Below are 15121 nucleotides of genomic sequence, written 5' to 3'. Positions count from 1 at the left end.
GGGGATGACGCAGTGCGACTTATCTGAGCACTGGTCGCGGCGCTGCCAGTCTGTGTCATGAGTGTCGCTCATTTCGGTTTGCGTCTGATCATTGTGGATTGGGGCATGTGGGTGGTGTGGACAGGCATGTGAAGTGGGCGAGGACAGAGGAGCTGACGTCAGCGGCATGGATGGGGAACCTGGTCACCGGTCTCCTACGCCAGGTCGACATCCCCCCGGAACGGCGACTCGTGTGATACGACCTGCTAAAGAAAGAGTTGGGCGGCCGCCGCTACACCCCAAAGCGCCAGGATGTCGTACTTACGCGACTACAGGAGATCACCCTCGCCCAGCGCCGCACGGCGGCCTGTCGGTACCTCGCTTTTCTGCAACAGCGGGCAGCTTGCCGTGGCCGGATGGAGTGCAGTCTCCTTCTCCTCTAGCGCCGTGGTACCCCCACGCGCGCCAGAGCCTCTGCCCCCACCCGTTTTGCCTATGAGGGCGTCCGACCCGGCGTTGTGCTCGGTATGCCGCGCGAGATTCACGCATCGTTTGACGCTCGAAGCACACCTTGCTTCACGCTGTGATCCTGCAGGGAATGGTGTGATTACATCCACCTCACTTGCGCCGCATGGGCTTCCTCCGTCGGATGTCCATCGCTGCCTCTTGTCCCCCTTCAGCACGACAGGCCGTGGGCTCTTGGTGCGCAAGCACATGTCTATTCACCGCCCCCTCCGCCTGGCACACCCACTTCTGCCCCATGGCGTGCGGAGCCGGGAGAAGCTGAAATGCACCTGCCTCCCCAGACCCATGACAGCGTCCCGCCTGTCGCGGCACACGCGAGCGAGTCATCAGACACGCCTTCAGGGATATCGACGGAAGTGGAAGAATGAAGGCCGCGAGTGCTGTGCGCCCGCGCTGTCTACCCCAGCTGACCCAGTGCGCCGCATCCAAGCAAGGCATGCAGAGGTCTGCAGAGCACGAGTGATCGACAAGAAGGGCGCGAGGCGGTGTATACCGATGAGCCCCAAGGTGCATGCGTGCCAAGCATGCAGCATCTCCTGCATGGGACCGAGTAGGCTGATGGGGGTACACCTGCCGGGGGCATGAGGAGAGCGCCCCGAAACACACTACTGAATCCTCCAGGCTCGAGTATGGAGAGCCTCCACATCATATATTATGGGATGCCGCGTCTTGAAGCCACCGAGGGAGAAGTATGGCACACCGGCGGGGTGCAGGGTCTCAGAGGGCCCTGACCTGGGGCTGGCCCACCTTTTCTCTGGGTTCATCTAGCATGCGCCCACACCACTCCCTGTTACCCACACGGCAGACGTCATTGCCTCTATCCTCGAGCAGGAACCTGACCGCGGCCCGCTTGGATCGAGGTATGCGGCCCACCCGAGTGCGCCTGCTGCCGATCGCGCAGCACGTACCCGAAGAGCCCGTGAGGCGCATGGCCCGATGCAGTGGCAGGATGGCTCGTCCTAGGCGGCGAGTATTTAGTCGCGGTGCAACAGAGGAGTGTGGGTGAGCTGTGGTCGTGCATGAGTCTGCTTGTTGACTTGCTCGTGGCAGAACAGGCACAGAGAAGGAAATCCCCTTTTCCTATTGAGCCATATCAGTAGAACAGAGCAACAATGTGTTGGTGACTGTTAAGTGTTTGCCATTGAGTGTGTCTGTGCGTTTATTCTGCTGCTTCCTCTCCTGTTTAACACGACTAGTTTCTTGCTTCCACCGTCGCTAGTGCTTCCGGCAGCGTTCTCTTCTGTGGAGTTTTTGGAGTGTGCTTTAGCTTTGCGCTAACTACCCTGCGTGTGTCCAACACCTTCTTCCTGCTCCTACAGGAAGGAAAAGGAGAAGGGTAACTCTGGAGGGCCTCGTCCCTCCCTCCTTTTCGCTGCTTTTCTCTATTGCGTGTGCGGACGTGGGAGGAGAGGAGCAAAGACAGACAGACGGAAACGCGCGCGCGTGTGTGTGTGTGTGTATCACCTCCCCTCTCCGGCCCTCCGTCCTCAAAATGTTTTGGGTGGTGAATGCCGCGGGGAAGTGTTGTCTCGTTTTCACGCACTCGAGCGTTCTTGCACGTCGCTCTCGCTTTCTTCTCTCTCTATTTTTCTCTCAGTGCCTTTTGTAGGCTGTGCCGGTGCGTGCGTGTGGTTTGTCTCTCGCGTATATGGCAAAGTGCTGGTACTGTTGTTGTTGTTGTTTTCTGCTTGGTTGGCTGTACCGGCATTACTCATGCACGCGCCCGCTTGCATTCCTTCTCACTCTTCTCCCTTTCTGCATTTCGTTTGTTCTCCGCAGCTGTCGGGGCGTTCGTGCGGGCACGCCGCTGTGCGACCGTTTCCCTCCCCCTTTTTTGTTTTGCTTTTGAGCCTTTTCTTCCACTATGATGCCTTAAAGGCGCTTGTGTTTTATCTGTGCTTGTATGTGTGTTGGCGTTTCACCGAGGGGGGGGGGGCTGGTTGGTCATGGCGGGGTGGAAGATGTCTTCTGTGCGCGCCCCGGCTTACCTTTTTCTGGTGTGCGCGTAATGTAGTGATGGGTGCATGCGTGAGTGAGCGTAATGGATGTGTGAGCACACAGGTTCACTAAGCGTTATCTGTCCTACTACTACCACCGCCATCACTGCCGCTACTGTCACCCCTTCAACAATGCCATGCACTACTACCCGCTCGCTATACATGTGCGCAAGCGAGTGAAGCGGAAAAAAAAGTATGTGTAAGTGTGTACGCTGTCTAGAGGTTTGTATACATGCTTACACTCCTCCCTTCCTTCCCCTCCTCCCCCCATACACATAGAAGTAATCGATAGACCGTAATGGTTGTGTGTGTGTGTGTGCGTGTACATGTGCGTGACTGCATTTTCTCTGTCTCTCCCACCTACGAGCTGAGGCACCATCTGGCGTGTGGACGGGCGTTTGAGGTGTTTTTGCTCAGGCTCTCCCTACACGTAGTAGGCACATCGACGTATCTTTTAAACTTATTGTACACATCTACCCATGTGCGTGTATATCTGTGTTTTTTTTATGGTAGGGGAAATTGCCGGTGAGGAAAATCATCCACACGTGAGGGCAGAGGGCTTCCTGCTTTGCTCGTCCTCTTCCTCTGCCTCTTCCTCTGCCTCTCTGCACCTCTGCTTTCCCCTCTTTCATGACTGCAGACAATTTGCCCCAGCCCTTACGTCTCTCTCGTTATGCGCGCGTCATCTTGCGTGTTTGTTGGGCGTCTGTGGCGAGTTGATCGCTTTCTTTTGGCGATGTCCTTCCTCCTCTGCCCCTTGGCTCCTCTCCTTCTACCTTGTGCTCACCACCGTGAGGAGGAGGACGCAGGGCTTAGGTGGAGGCGCATAAGCGTCAACCCAGTCGCAAGGACAAACGCTGGCTACCAGGCTCGAGGGAGCAACTGCAGACCAGGCGGAGAAGACACAAAGACACCAGCGCAATACGTAGAATGTCGTTACACACCTCCGTGCGCAGATGGGAGGGAGAAATGCTGAGAAACGAGAAGCTGGAGATGGACTTATGGGTGTGAGGCTGTAGAGAAGTGCAGCTATCCGCTTATGTGGAGATCAAGAAGGTCGTACCGACGAGGGGACGGGAACAGCGCTTACCCACGTGCACGCACAGAGGTAGGTAAACACAAACAAGCCCCAACTGGGCCTCCACCTTATGACTTACTCCCCTCACTCCACAGCGCCTCCGCCCCCCCCCCCTCCCAAAGAGGAGGGAACATATCAACAAACAAAGCGAATTTTTTTTGTGTGCTATTTTTTTGTTTTGTTTATCTTTTCTCTTAATTTCTTGTGCTTCGCGATGGGGCGCGTGCGTTTTCTCTCACACTCTGCTTCGTGCGTTCGTTCTCCCCCCCCCCTCCCCTCTTTTTCCTTCCTTTTCGAGCATTTTCTCTCTACAGCGATCGTTTTTTTTTTTTCTCTCTCTCTCTTCCTCTGTGCGTCTGCGCATGAGTGCCAACATACTCTTCCAGTGCTTCTGGCTTCCCTTGCGTTCAGTTGATATCCAATTCGCTCTCTCTGCCTGGTATGTGTCCGTGCACCTCTCCCCTCCCTACAGTATATGCATATGTTCCTCACTCTGCGCGGAAGGTGAAGAGGAAGATGATGGAGGAGACTGACAGGCTGGTACGATGCGGCAGAATACGCAGATAAACAGGCACGCCCCCCCCCCCACAGACACTGAATAAGCTTATTGTCTCCATGACAAGTCGATAGTGCACCCCTCGGAAAGAAATGCATCCATGTGTTGCGTGAAGCCATTGTATATCCATACACGCATACACGACCATCACGGGAAAGAAATCAAAACACCAGCCAGCAAAACAATAAAAGACAGCTCTCCTTACCCCGAGCCACAGCGACTGCTCAACAGCACGCCGTGACACCCCCGCAGTGTACCACTGTCCGTGTGTCTCTATTGCATGTTGATCGCCTGCCCCCTCCCCACCCCCATGGGTCGCTTGAGCCTCTCTCGCTGTTGGGTGGGTGCGTGCGGAAGGCATCACAGATTACGCGGGTGCACCATCTGCCCTCGACACCACCTCGGCGTACTCGTGGCCAAGTGCTCTGAGTACGTGCTGGAATAGGCAGTGAGACGCTGCCGGCACGTATCCGCTTCGTGCTACGGTGGTAGTGCCGCCACCCGTTCGCCCCTGCTCCTTTCTGCCGCACTTGACACGCACATCTCGCCTTCCTCTCCTTTTGGCTCCCCCCAATGACATGCGCAAACACACCCACACCCATCCACCCACACACCCACACCCACACACGTGTACCCCCCCCCCTCCTTCCCCCAACGCCATATGCCGCACCGACAGCCATCAAGCAATACCCACTCCTCCTTTGATACCGCGGCAGCCACTTTCATCTCTCCGTCCTCTTGCTTCTCCGCGCGCCACGAGGAGGAGTTGTAGCTGGCGGATGAAATGAACCGATTCGCGATCTTTGTTGGCGGGCTGTTCTGCGGAATGTGCGTATTGCAGTCATAGACGTACCTCCTGTCTACGAGGCAGTTCCGTCCCCAGCTCAAGCTGTCTGAGAATGACCTGTCGACGGTGGGGTACTGTGAGGCTTCTGTTGTGCCACGTTCTGCTGCCGTTCAGCGTGAGACGTTGAGGTGTGCGGGCCATTCGAGAACTTCCTGACGTGCCTTGTGGTGGGCGTGGTTGGGGAGGACTCTCGTCAATGTGGCGAGATGATCGCCGTGCTCTACCCGTTCCTGATCACGGCGAGAGGGCTGAGTGACGCGACGTACGTCTCGATGCTGTTCGAGATATTCCCGTTCAACCGCGACCCCGTCGTGTTTCTCACGAAGGTGACGCAAGATCTGAGCAGCTCAATCCTAGAGTGCCTGAGTAGGACGTTGTTCAAGTACAGCATAATGAACTTCATGTACTTCCTGTGCGCGAGCGCGCTGATCGTGCTGCCGGGCAAAGGGGGCCTGCTGCATTACATCATTTTGCACATCATGAACGACTTCAGCGCGGCGCTGTAAACGCTGGTCTTCACGCGCCCATTCGAGAGTCTCCTCAACACGCTGTATAACATGGCATTCATTGTGAGAGTGATGTGTGTGATAGGGTTCAACCATCTCCTGTTCGGCATGTACGTGAACGCGCCACACCGCATGCTGTAGCTGAGCGCGTAGCAGGAGTGTAACCCCGCGGTGCGCACCGAGACCTCGTTCATGGTCACAACATACCTTGCTCCTGACGGGCTGCTTGTTGCGGGGCTTGTGCACGCCTGGCACGTGCTGTTCGTTGCGGGCGTGAAGAGGCGGCGGCGCGTGGCGATGGAGTCGACGGAGCATGAGTCCATTGAGTGAGCGTATTTCTGCTGTGTGGACATAGGTGGCGAGCACCCACGTACTCTTTCTTTTCTCCAACCACACCCCAGCTCTTTTCTCTTGCCATCACGGCCATAGCCGTGCCTGCCGGCGTATGTAGACGGCGAATGAGGGGAGTGGCAGATGGACGGCTACCGCTGTTGCTTTGGAGGACACAGCGCCATGCCTGAATGGAAAGAGGAGACTTTTGGAGCCCCTCGCCCTTGTTGGCATGGGGCGTTCCGGCGGCTGCGCAGCCATCGTGGCTGACCGCGGCACCACCATTGAAACTGCTGCTGCTGCTGCTACGACTGAGAAATATTTTGTCGTCGGTCTCTTTTCTTTATTTCTGTTGCAAGAAGGGTGCGCGTGCATCGCGAGCGGCACGTTGACACGGTGCTCTTCTTCCTCCCTCTCGCTCTCTTTTCCCCTTACCCCCTCGAGCTCGCTCACTCATACGCGACAGCGATGTGGTGTACACCCCCACTCCCACTATCCCCCCAATGATGTAGGCCACCTCTTCGCGGTGTTGGGGACCAGTACTCCTTCACGGAGGAAGCTAAGCGCCGACGTTCACACAACGAGACCTACTGGGTTGAGTGCCTCCCTCAAGCAAACGCGGAGGAGAATAGAAAAAAACTCTACCCATCCGTGCGCATGCACCCCTTCCCATATACTGACTTCCTCATACGCGCTTGTCGGTGCACGCGCGGACGGCAACAGATGCGTTAAACGACTGTGAAAGGGAAGAACGGCGACAAAGACCCTACGTGTCCACTCCTCCTCCCTGTTTCCCCTGCTGCGCCCTTGCTTATGTTTTTCTCCAATCGCGACTGCAGACGAGGGCGCTGGCGCAGGGTAGTATGGAGGAAGGGGAAAGGGGGGACGTACGTGGTGGCGACGCACTACGCGTCTCTTTTTCTCTTCCATTTGTTTGCCCCCCCCCCCTGTTGGCGCTCTCCCCGGCCTCCCCCCTCCCCCGCTTTCAGCTTTGTTTCGTCTTGCGGTCGAGAGAATGGAGAATGACGTCGCTCCACGATGGAGGCGACAGCGAGAAAGAGGTGGCGCCGTCTGTCTTTTCCTTTGCCTTTGGCTCTGTACTGTCTCTCCTCCTCTCTCACTGTGCGCGTACGTGCAAGACACACCCTCTCGCATGCCGGCACTCCTCCATGCCCACTGTGACCGCGCAAACCGGAAGACAACGGCAAAAAAAAAGCCCAAACGGTGGAGGAGCAGGCGAGGGAGGGGGAAAACTCGTTGTGCTCGTGCGGTGTGTGTCTGTGTGTGTGTTGTTGTTGCTTATGTGTTCGACCGCGCGTGGGATGCAGAACAGTGCTTATGGCTTTGGAGAGGGACAGGAGAGGCCTTGTGTATTGGCGTAACGTGAGAGAGAGAGAGACATCGACACAGCGACGTACAGGAGTGTAAGAGGGGTGTCTGCTCTGTACATGTCGAGCACCGGCGCAAGGAGGGTAAAAGAGGGAAGACGATAGGAGAAAACGATGGGGACAAACCTGTCTTCGCGCTATTCTCTTCCTCTTCTCCACACGTGTGTGTTCAACGTTTGCGTGCCTGTCTGCCTCCACCAGCTCTCTCTCGACGGTGGGCTACGTGTACTCGCTTCATTTTTGCGCGTGTTTCTCTCTTTTGCAGGTGTGTGTGTGTGTGTCTTCTTTCTCCTCCCTAACAAGGTGCACAGGACCGTCTTGACACCGTCACTGTTGTCGTGATGGTCACACAGGCGCGCATGAGTCTCTCCTTCCCGTTTCGCATGCGCGTGTGGACCAGCGCAGGCACAGGGACAGAGCACACATGAGAAGGCGAGGGATGGAATGGGAGAGCGAGAAGCCGGACTTATACATCCCCTCTATCTCTCGTTTTGTGCTTCTCTTACCCTCAGTGCCTCACGCCCGATGTGCTTGTGGGTGGTGTGAGCCAGATCGAAGGTTCCTGACGTGATGCACTCGTCTCTCATGGATGGAGTGAGCAGGAAGCGCACGAGTCAGTGATCAGCGCAAGCCAGATAAGGAAGGTGTTAAGCAGAAAAAGGGCGCCCTTTCGAGCTGACGTGCTCTGCCCATGAAGGGAAGAAACGCGCAGGAGATGAGCACGACATAGCTAACAGCAATGTGGAAGTGTCGATACGAGGGGGAGGGTGGTTGCTCCAATAGAAGTCTTCCCCTCTTTCTTTCCCCATCTGTGCCCTAAGGTGCGTATCTGCGCTTGCTTATGTAGTGCGCTCACCCGCCCCCTCCTCCCGAGCTCCTTTGTGCTTGGCCTAGTCCCCCTCCTCCACCTTCTTCTCTCCATTGCCTTTCCATTCAGCCAGTGCCAGTGGTGCCTTGTCTATCTCGCTCTGTAGTTCTCCTAGCAGGAGTTCGAGACAGAATGGCTGCTCATTTTGCACATGTAGACACTGTTGCGCTTGCTGGTACCTGGAAACTTCCTGCGTGCTCTCTCTCTCTCTCTTATTGACCTTTCCTCTGTCCCTCTTCCTCCTCCTCTCACTCCCTCTCTGCCCCACGTGAGGGGAGCTGCTTCTCCGATCTGCGTGTATCTTGCAAACTCACAGATGCGCACGCGCACACAAGGGTGAGTCAAGGTTGACCTCGCTTTTCGTTCCCGTATGTAGCCGAAGCCTTCATCAAGGGAAAGGGAGCACCCGAACGAAATGTGCACGCACGCACGCGCACCTTCAAGCACACACCGACATCTCATTATTGCCGCTTTGCAGCTGCGTTCTGCGGCTGGCTGGGCGATTTCCCTTTGAACCTTTTGTGTGTGTGTGTCTGCTGCGAGTTCGTAGCTGCGCACAGAGCGACACAAAAAGGGGGAGCGATGGCGCAGAGCATTATCACTGTGCAGGACTACATTGCCGCCTCCTCGTGGCGGAAACGAGAGCAGCTGCGGGGCTTGCTGAGCAACCACGCAGACCTGGCAACGAGCAGCACTCCACTCGCCGCGCCAGGAGTGCTCTTCACCTCAGCGCAGATGGCGCTGCACAACACGGAGAACGCCTTGGCGGTCTCGCTTAGCCCCCTGATGGGCACCAGTGCGGTTGGGTTAATGCCCTTCGACGAGCCCGTGCCGTCTCTGAACGGAGCGGCGCGCATGCGGTGGCTGGACATGGCAGAGGGCACAAAGATGTCTTGTGTGGAGTGGTGCGAAGGTCTGCTTTTCCTTGGCTCCAGTCGTGGCCGTGTGCTGGTCTGCGATGTGGCTGTGGAAAGTTGCAAGGAGAGTAGCGGACTGCTCTCTCCATGTGGCGCGCTGCTGACCAGCTCTTCGGGGGCGGCGGTCTCGAACGTTACCGTGTCTCCGAGCGCACCGGCAGCCTCCACGCTGGTGCGCTCAGTCCGTGTCAACCAGCGCGTGAGCAAGAGCAGCGTGCTCGCCGCGGAGAACACGTCTGTGTACATGTGGGACCTGACGGGAGGTCCTCTACCGGTGCAGCAGTGGGCCCCACACCGACACACCGATGCGGCGACGCCGGTCCTGTTTGCTGAATGGGCTCCCGGGAGCGCGAGTGTGGTGCTGAGTGGGACCTATGACAGCAGCGTTATGCTGGTAGACACGCGGAGTGCCGCAGAGGGCAACGGAGTGGCTTTCTTCTGTCACCGCGCGGGCGGACGTCCAGCCGTGGCGCACTGCGGTGACTTCAACCCCCTTCTTCCTTCCATTGTGGCGGTTTCATTTTCGGATGGCACCGTGGCCGTCTACGACGCCCGCTACCCGCTGCAGGCGGTACAGACCGTAACGACACTGCAGGGCGACGCGGTGCGGCTGCGGTGGTGGCGGCACAACGCCGACTTGCTGACGACTGCCGGCAGTGATGGTTCGGTGGCGCTATGGAACCTGCGCTGCGCGCCGTCCTTTTGCGTTGGCAGGGCGCAGTACCGCATGCCGCTCTCCGACTTGGCCATGACCGACACTTTCTCAGATCAACGGGCGATAGGCATCACCGTGGGCGGCGAGCTGACCATGACCGGTCTGCAGCCGGAGGCCCTTATGGGTCTAGCACCAACACTCTCCTACCGAAAAGGTGACGCCGAGCACAAGGGTAATGGGGGCCCCAGCAGTAGCGGCGTTGCGTCGCCGCCACCGCCACCCATCACGCCAGCTGAGGAGGAGGCCCTACGCAAGGAGGAACACGACGCGTGCGGCTTCTTGTACCTGCGCAGGTTGAGGGAAGCGTACCAGATGCTGGCACAGTGCGCGAGTCGTCGCCTGGCGCTGCACCAAACAGACCTGGCAATGCAGCTTGTTTCTCATATTGATGTGATGCAGGTGCCGCTCTTCGACTACGCCAGCTTTGTCAAGCAGCTGCATGGCGCGGCGGCGGCGGAAGACGACATGTTACTGGTGCTGGAGGGGAATGGGTGGTCCCATAAAACGATTCAGCTGCAGTTTGAAGCCAGCATGCTGCGCTGCGCCTCCCACCTCTCGACGGCGGCGCTGGATCGAATACGTGCTATGTCGAAGCCCAACCCCTCTGACCTGCAGACACTGGAGGCCCTTCGGCTGAACGTGCTGCTGCACCGTGTGCTCGACTCCAAAGACGTTGATCAGGTTGTTGTGGGCGTACGAACCGCACTCGACTTGATCATGGCACAACCAGGAATCTCTGAGCTCATCGATGTGCAGGCCGTGGAACAGGTCGTGCGCCTGCTGCTGCGCAAGAACTACTTGGAGGGCGAGAGGTTTGTGCAGTTCCTCCTCTCGCAGCTCCGCGCTGACAAGGCGCAGATGGGTGTGTCTTACGAGCTGCTCCGTGCGGCCATGAGCGCCGCGCAGGACCCGTCGGTCACCATGGGCATGCAGACGCGCGTGACACGCCGTTTTGTTGAGCGCTTCTATCAAGACATGACAGCTGCGAAGGACGCCGTGCTGACGCAGCTCCACATCCAGCGCCTCGGAGTGGAGCATTACAATGAGGTGATCACCATCGTCAACGCCTACCAGCAGCGGTGTATTGAGAAAAATCTGCTCGGCATCTTTGGCTGGGTCGCGCTGAAGCCGCTGCTGCTGTTCCTCCACTGCCTCACGGCAGATTCAAACTACGTGACGTTCTTCTGGGTGAGTGTCCAGTGCATCGAGGCCTTCGCGCACTTCCCTGGTGTGTGCAAGGTGGAGGCGTTGCTGTGCGCCGTCGTCGACCGCATCCACAGAGCTGCGGGGAAGATTACGAACGACCTCGACAAACTCGCCAACACGACGCGCTTTTCCATCCCCATGCTGAGACAGACAGACAATACACTCCGTACAACGCATGACTTTCTGACGGTGCTGATTCGGGTGCAGCTCGAGTGCGAGAATGTGGCCGTGGCGCGCAACATGCATGCGATGCCGCCTGTCATGGAGCAGGTGCAGGAGGTGCTGAACTCCACCTCCGAGAACGTCCTCGATGCGTGGGCGGGGGTAATGGATGCACTACTGGGGTGCGACCAGCCTGCATTGATCCGAAAGTACTGCCTCGCGACGGTGCGAACATTTTCGGAGCAGATGGAGGACTTGATAGAGGTCTCGGCGAAGGGCGAAGCAGACGAGCGGCTCAACGAGATTCTCGACGTGTGCGACGACTTCTTTGCCGCGGTGGCCCGCCGCAAGGCGGTGGGCAGCGGCGACGACGACGCCTGAGGAGAGGGAAGAGAAGGACGAAAAGTGGAGAGGGAGAGAGGAAATGCGCAGGATGTGAAGGTGGCACACCAAGTGGTCAGTTAGAGGGAAGGGTTGAAGGAATCCGAACTGACGCGTTGACGTGCCCACACCCCGAGTACAATCTCGCATGTGTGTATGTGCGTGTATGGAGTGGCTCGTCTTATTGCGTCTCCTCCCCCCCCCCCTTTCCCTTTCTGTTGCTCTTTAGCCCCACCGTCACCCCCATCCCCTTCTTAATAGCACGTCTTATTCCCTCCCTCTGTGTACACCCTTGAGCTGTTTTTCTTCCTGTCGTGTGCGCGCATGTCTGCAGATGCTCAGCCCCAACCTGTGTCCATCTCTGTGCATGTGTTCCTGTTGTGGCGCTTGCCCCTCCCTCACCACTTCAAAGAGTGCCGTCAGCTGAGGTACCTCTCGATGTGTCTCTGGGGGCTGAGCTGTGACTACACCACCACTTTGTTTACGTGTCTCCTCTTCCTCAGCTCGAAGATAAGGGCGGGAGCAACAGGGAGAGTTGAATCGCTTTATTGGTTCCCTCACCACTTGGCCCTGCCTCTCCCCGTCCCCTCCGGGTTTCCTCCTTTCTCTGTCTTTGGCCACCATCTACTCTCACAGACCTACTTGCTCGGACTCCCTCCTCTTCCCACGACTCTCTTTCCTTCTCCTCCTCCTCCCTTCGCCACCGGTGTGAAGGTGCTCGTATACGTCTGTGGTGTGTATCAGCTGATGCTGCGTTCATCTTGCTGTGCGTGGGGCGGCGGCGCTGTTGCGCGGACACCAACTATGCTGCTCCATCGGAGTAACGCCATCTGCCTATCTTCCTCGCTGTCGGCGTGGTGCAGCGCTGCCTTGTTTACTCGCCGCCTCGCGCACACAGCGCCTGCGATAGGCAGCGTCTCCTCTTCTTCCGTCCGCACGCGTCACAACACGTTTACCGCTCCGCCGAGTGTCGGGCCTGGTCGGAAGGACACGGAGGAGGCGAACCCGTACAAGTCATGGGAACACATCAATCACACGTGGCTAATCTTGATGTGTGTTGCCTGCCTCTGCGCTGGCTGGCTAGCGGGGCGTTTTGTTGAAGTGGACGAGTCGAAGATAAAGCCGAAGTACGCTAAAGAGGATGTGGTAGCATCTGCGTGCAAGCAGTTTGAGTTCCGCCCTGATTTGGCGGCGACGAGCATTCGCGTCGCGTTTGTGTTGGCGGCGCGTCGTGCCGGGTTTCCAGCCAACACGGTCGACGAGTCATGCGCAGTGGTGCAGGGGCTAAACGACGTGGCGGGGGTCATGAACTACCTGTCGAACACGTATCCCACCTCCTCCATGGAAGATGTCGCCTCGCTCGCTGCGATTGCCGGCATCAAGTACCTGAGCGGCCCCTACGAGGCAATCCTGGATCAGTGGAAGTGGGGCCGCGACGACAGCGACGCGACTCCCAAGCGCAACATTCCAAAGGACCCAAGTCAGAAACTCTTCTCGATTATGGCGATACTGCATGCCCTCGGTGGCCTCACCGAGGCGGAGTGTGTGGCGCTGCTCGCCTGCCACAGCGTCGGCGAGTTCCACGAAGACGTGAGCGGCCTCGATAGCGCCACGCACATTGGAAAGCGCTACGTACTCAGCAACCGCTATTACCAGTTTCTGCTTGAGCAGGAGAAAGCCTTCGCCCCGCTGACGGTGGCGCGGACCCAAGACAACAAGGAGGTGACGACGCTGCCACAGACTTTTAAGCACGTCTACGTCAAGGAAAATGTAAGCGGCAAGACAAAGAAGCGGCAATGTGTTGTGAACGCCTCGGAGCTGGAGTTACTACAGAACAAAACTTGGCGGGAGCTTGTCGTTCGCTACGCTGCGGACGAGGAGCTGTGGCGGAAGCAGTTTCAGTCGGCTTTCACGAAGATGATCGAGAGCAACTTCAAACGACTCCGTTTGTACTCAGACCCGAACTCTGCTTAACGGCGTGTGGACTTCTTATGGGTAATGGGCGAGTTTGTTTCTGGCGTGTGTTTGACTTGTGCGTCTACAGAGTTGCGTTTCTCTGCCCTTCTGCCCTTTTCTGCTTCCTCCTCGCCCTGTGCCGCCCTCCCCTCCCTTTCTCTCTCTTGTGTGTGCGTAAAAGAGAAGGGGAGGGTGCGGAGGATGGAAGGGGGGCGAGCAACGAGGCGATGCCGTCGCTGTGTTCACATACACGTCATAAAGGGTCTCCTTCTACTCAACTACTCCTGCTCGACCGCTTTCACCACCACCACCCCTTCTCTCATGCCCCTCATCACCGCCTCACTCTCCCTCTGCTTCTCGGTCTTCGCGCATTTCAATACTCATATGCATCATGGTACGCTGGAGTGTCCCCTCCATCTTCGCCTGAAACACACACCCACACACACACAGAGGCAGTCACGAGACGCGTCTCCGTGCCGGCGCCCATACTCGGGTTTGCTTGTGTGCGCCTCCTGCTCTGTGGTCAAAAAAGCCGGTAACACCTCAGTCGCACTGGCTCCCCACATCGCTGTGTCCCACCCTCTCCCACTCAACACTTCTCGTCAGATGTCCGGACGTGAACCGCCAGCACATCGCAGTGCCCAAACCTCGGTCTCTGCCCGCAGAGTCGCCGCCCCGTATGCATCACGGCGACCACCAGACAGCCACGCGGCTCGACCAGGGTTAGCTGGCGTGCAATGCTCTGGTGCCGCCCCTCTTACAGCGGTAGCCACAGCAAGCCGGTCCGATCAGAGATCCCCGATACCGGCAGAGGGAGCCCCAGCCTGTCCTTCCTGTGCTGCGCGCCTCAAGGCGTCGCAGGAGGTGCTACGCGCGTACAATGCGCTGCTGCTCAACTCAAAACAACTTTTCATAGACGACGCACTGCACCACTACAGCGGCGACGAAGCGTGGATTCGCGTATTGCGTTCACTGGGCTGGTTCAATGAGGGGACGCCAGTCAACGGCGCAGGGCGGAGACGAGATGTCGACCAGAAGTAGTCGCCCTCTCGCTTGCCCAGCACGAGGGGCTTTCTGTTGATGCATACCTCTTATCACTGCCGAGTATCCCCTACGCTGAGGAGAATGCAAAACTGACCGCATTTTGCACACGACATCCGTGCGGTGTGTTGCCTCACCTCTACCGTGTCGGTTTTTCTTAGCGGCTCCGATGCCCAGACCCCGCACCATAGGACCGCCACATCTGCTTAGGGCACACGTGTTCTGCTGATGTGTGTCGGCGTATGTAGATGCGCGCATGACCCCGCACTCTAGCCCACATACGCACGCCAAGACAGACGTGCACACACACACACACACACACGCAGGTGCCCCATCAGCGGGCCCACACGGTTTAGATTCACGAATGGAGAGGAAAACAGCAGAATGCAGCGAAGCGCAACAGCAGCGACTCAGCTGCTGGACTTTCTCTTCTTTTTGTTTTTACTCCCTCCTTGTGCCCACATCCTCGCGGACCGCTTCCCTTTACCAAAGGAAAGAGGATCGCTGTGGACAATCAAGTAGCACGCGACTTGCTGTGATTTGGTGCTCGTCTTCTTCCCTCACCCCTGCGCAACATTCTCTTCACTCCTCTTCTCATGTCTGCTCTTGTGGTTTATATACTTACGTATGCGGATACGTCTATCCATGCCTGACTGCCTCTCCGCGTGT

General features: G+C 57.7%; 3 protein-coding genes and 1 pseudogene across 4 annotated transcripts; all 4 read left to right on the top strand.

Moving 5' to 3' along the window:
- Positions 1–5188: 5188 nt before the first annotated feature.
- Positions 5189–5950, top strand: LBRM_21_1800 (annotated as a pseudogene). Its single transcript has one exon. A coding segment is annotated over exon 1 (762 nt).
- Positions 5951–8656: 2706 nt separating this feature from the next.
- Positions 8657–11455, top strand: LBRM_21_1790 (conserved hypothetical protein; the record flags this gene model as incomplete). The annotated part of the gene is made up of 1 exon (XM_001564831.1): positions 8657–11455. One exon carries the CDS (start codon positions 8657–8659, stop codon positions 11453–11455), a length of 2799 nt encoding a protein of 932 aa, XP_001564881.1.
- An 804-nt stretch (positions 11456–12259) lies between these two features.
- Positions 12260–13429, top strand: LBRM_21_1780 (conserved hypothetical protein; the record flags this gene model as incomplete). Its single annotated transcript, XM_001564830.1, has 1 exon — positions 12260–13429. One exon carries the CDS (start codon positions 12260–12262, stop codon positions 13427–13429), a length of 1170 nt encoding a protein of 389 aa, XP_001564880.1.
- Positions 13430–14017: 588 nt separating this feature from the next.
- Positions 14018–14452, top strand: LBRM_21_1770 (conserved hypothetical protein; the record flags this gene model as incomplete). The annotated part of the gene is made up of 1 exon (XM_001564829.1): positions 14018–14452. One exon carries the CDS (start codon positions 14018–14020, stop codon positions 14450–14452), a length of 435 nt encoding a protein of 144 aa, XP_001564879.1.
- Between the last annotated feature and the right edge of the window lie 669 nt (positions 14453–15121).

The sequence above is a fragment of the Leishmania braziliensis genome, chromosome 21 (assembly GCF_000002845.2).
Source record: "Leishmania braziliensis MHOM/BR/75/M2904 complete genome, chromosome 21".
Taxonomy (NCBI): Eukaryota; Euglenozoa; class Kinetoplastea; order Trypanosomatida; family Trypanosomatidae; genus Leishmania; species Leishmania braziliensis.
The sequence above is the reverse complement of the archived record's forward strand: the minus strand, read 5'-3'. Positions and strand labels throughout refer to the sequence as shown.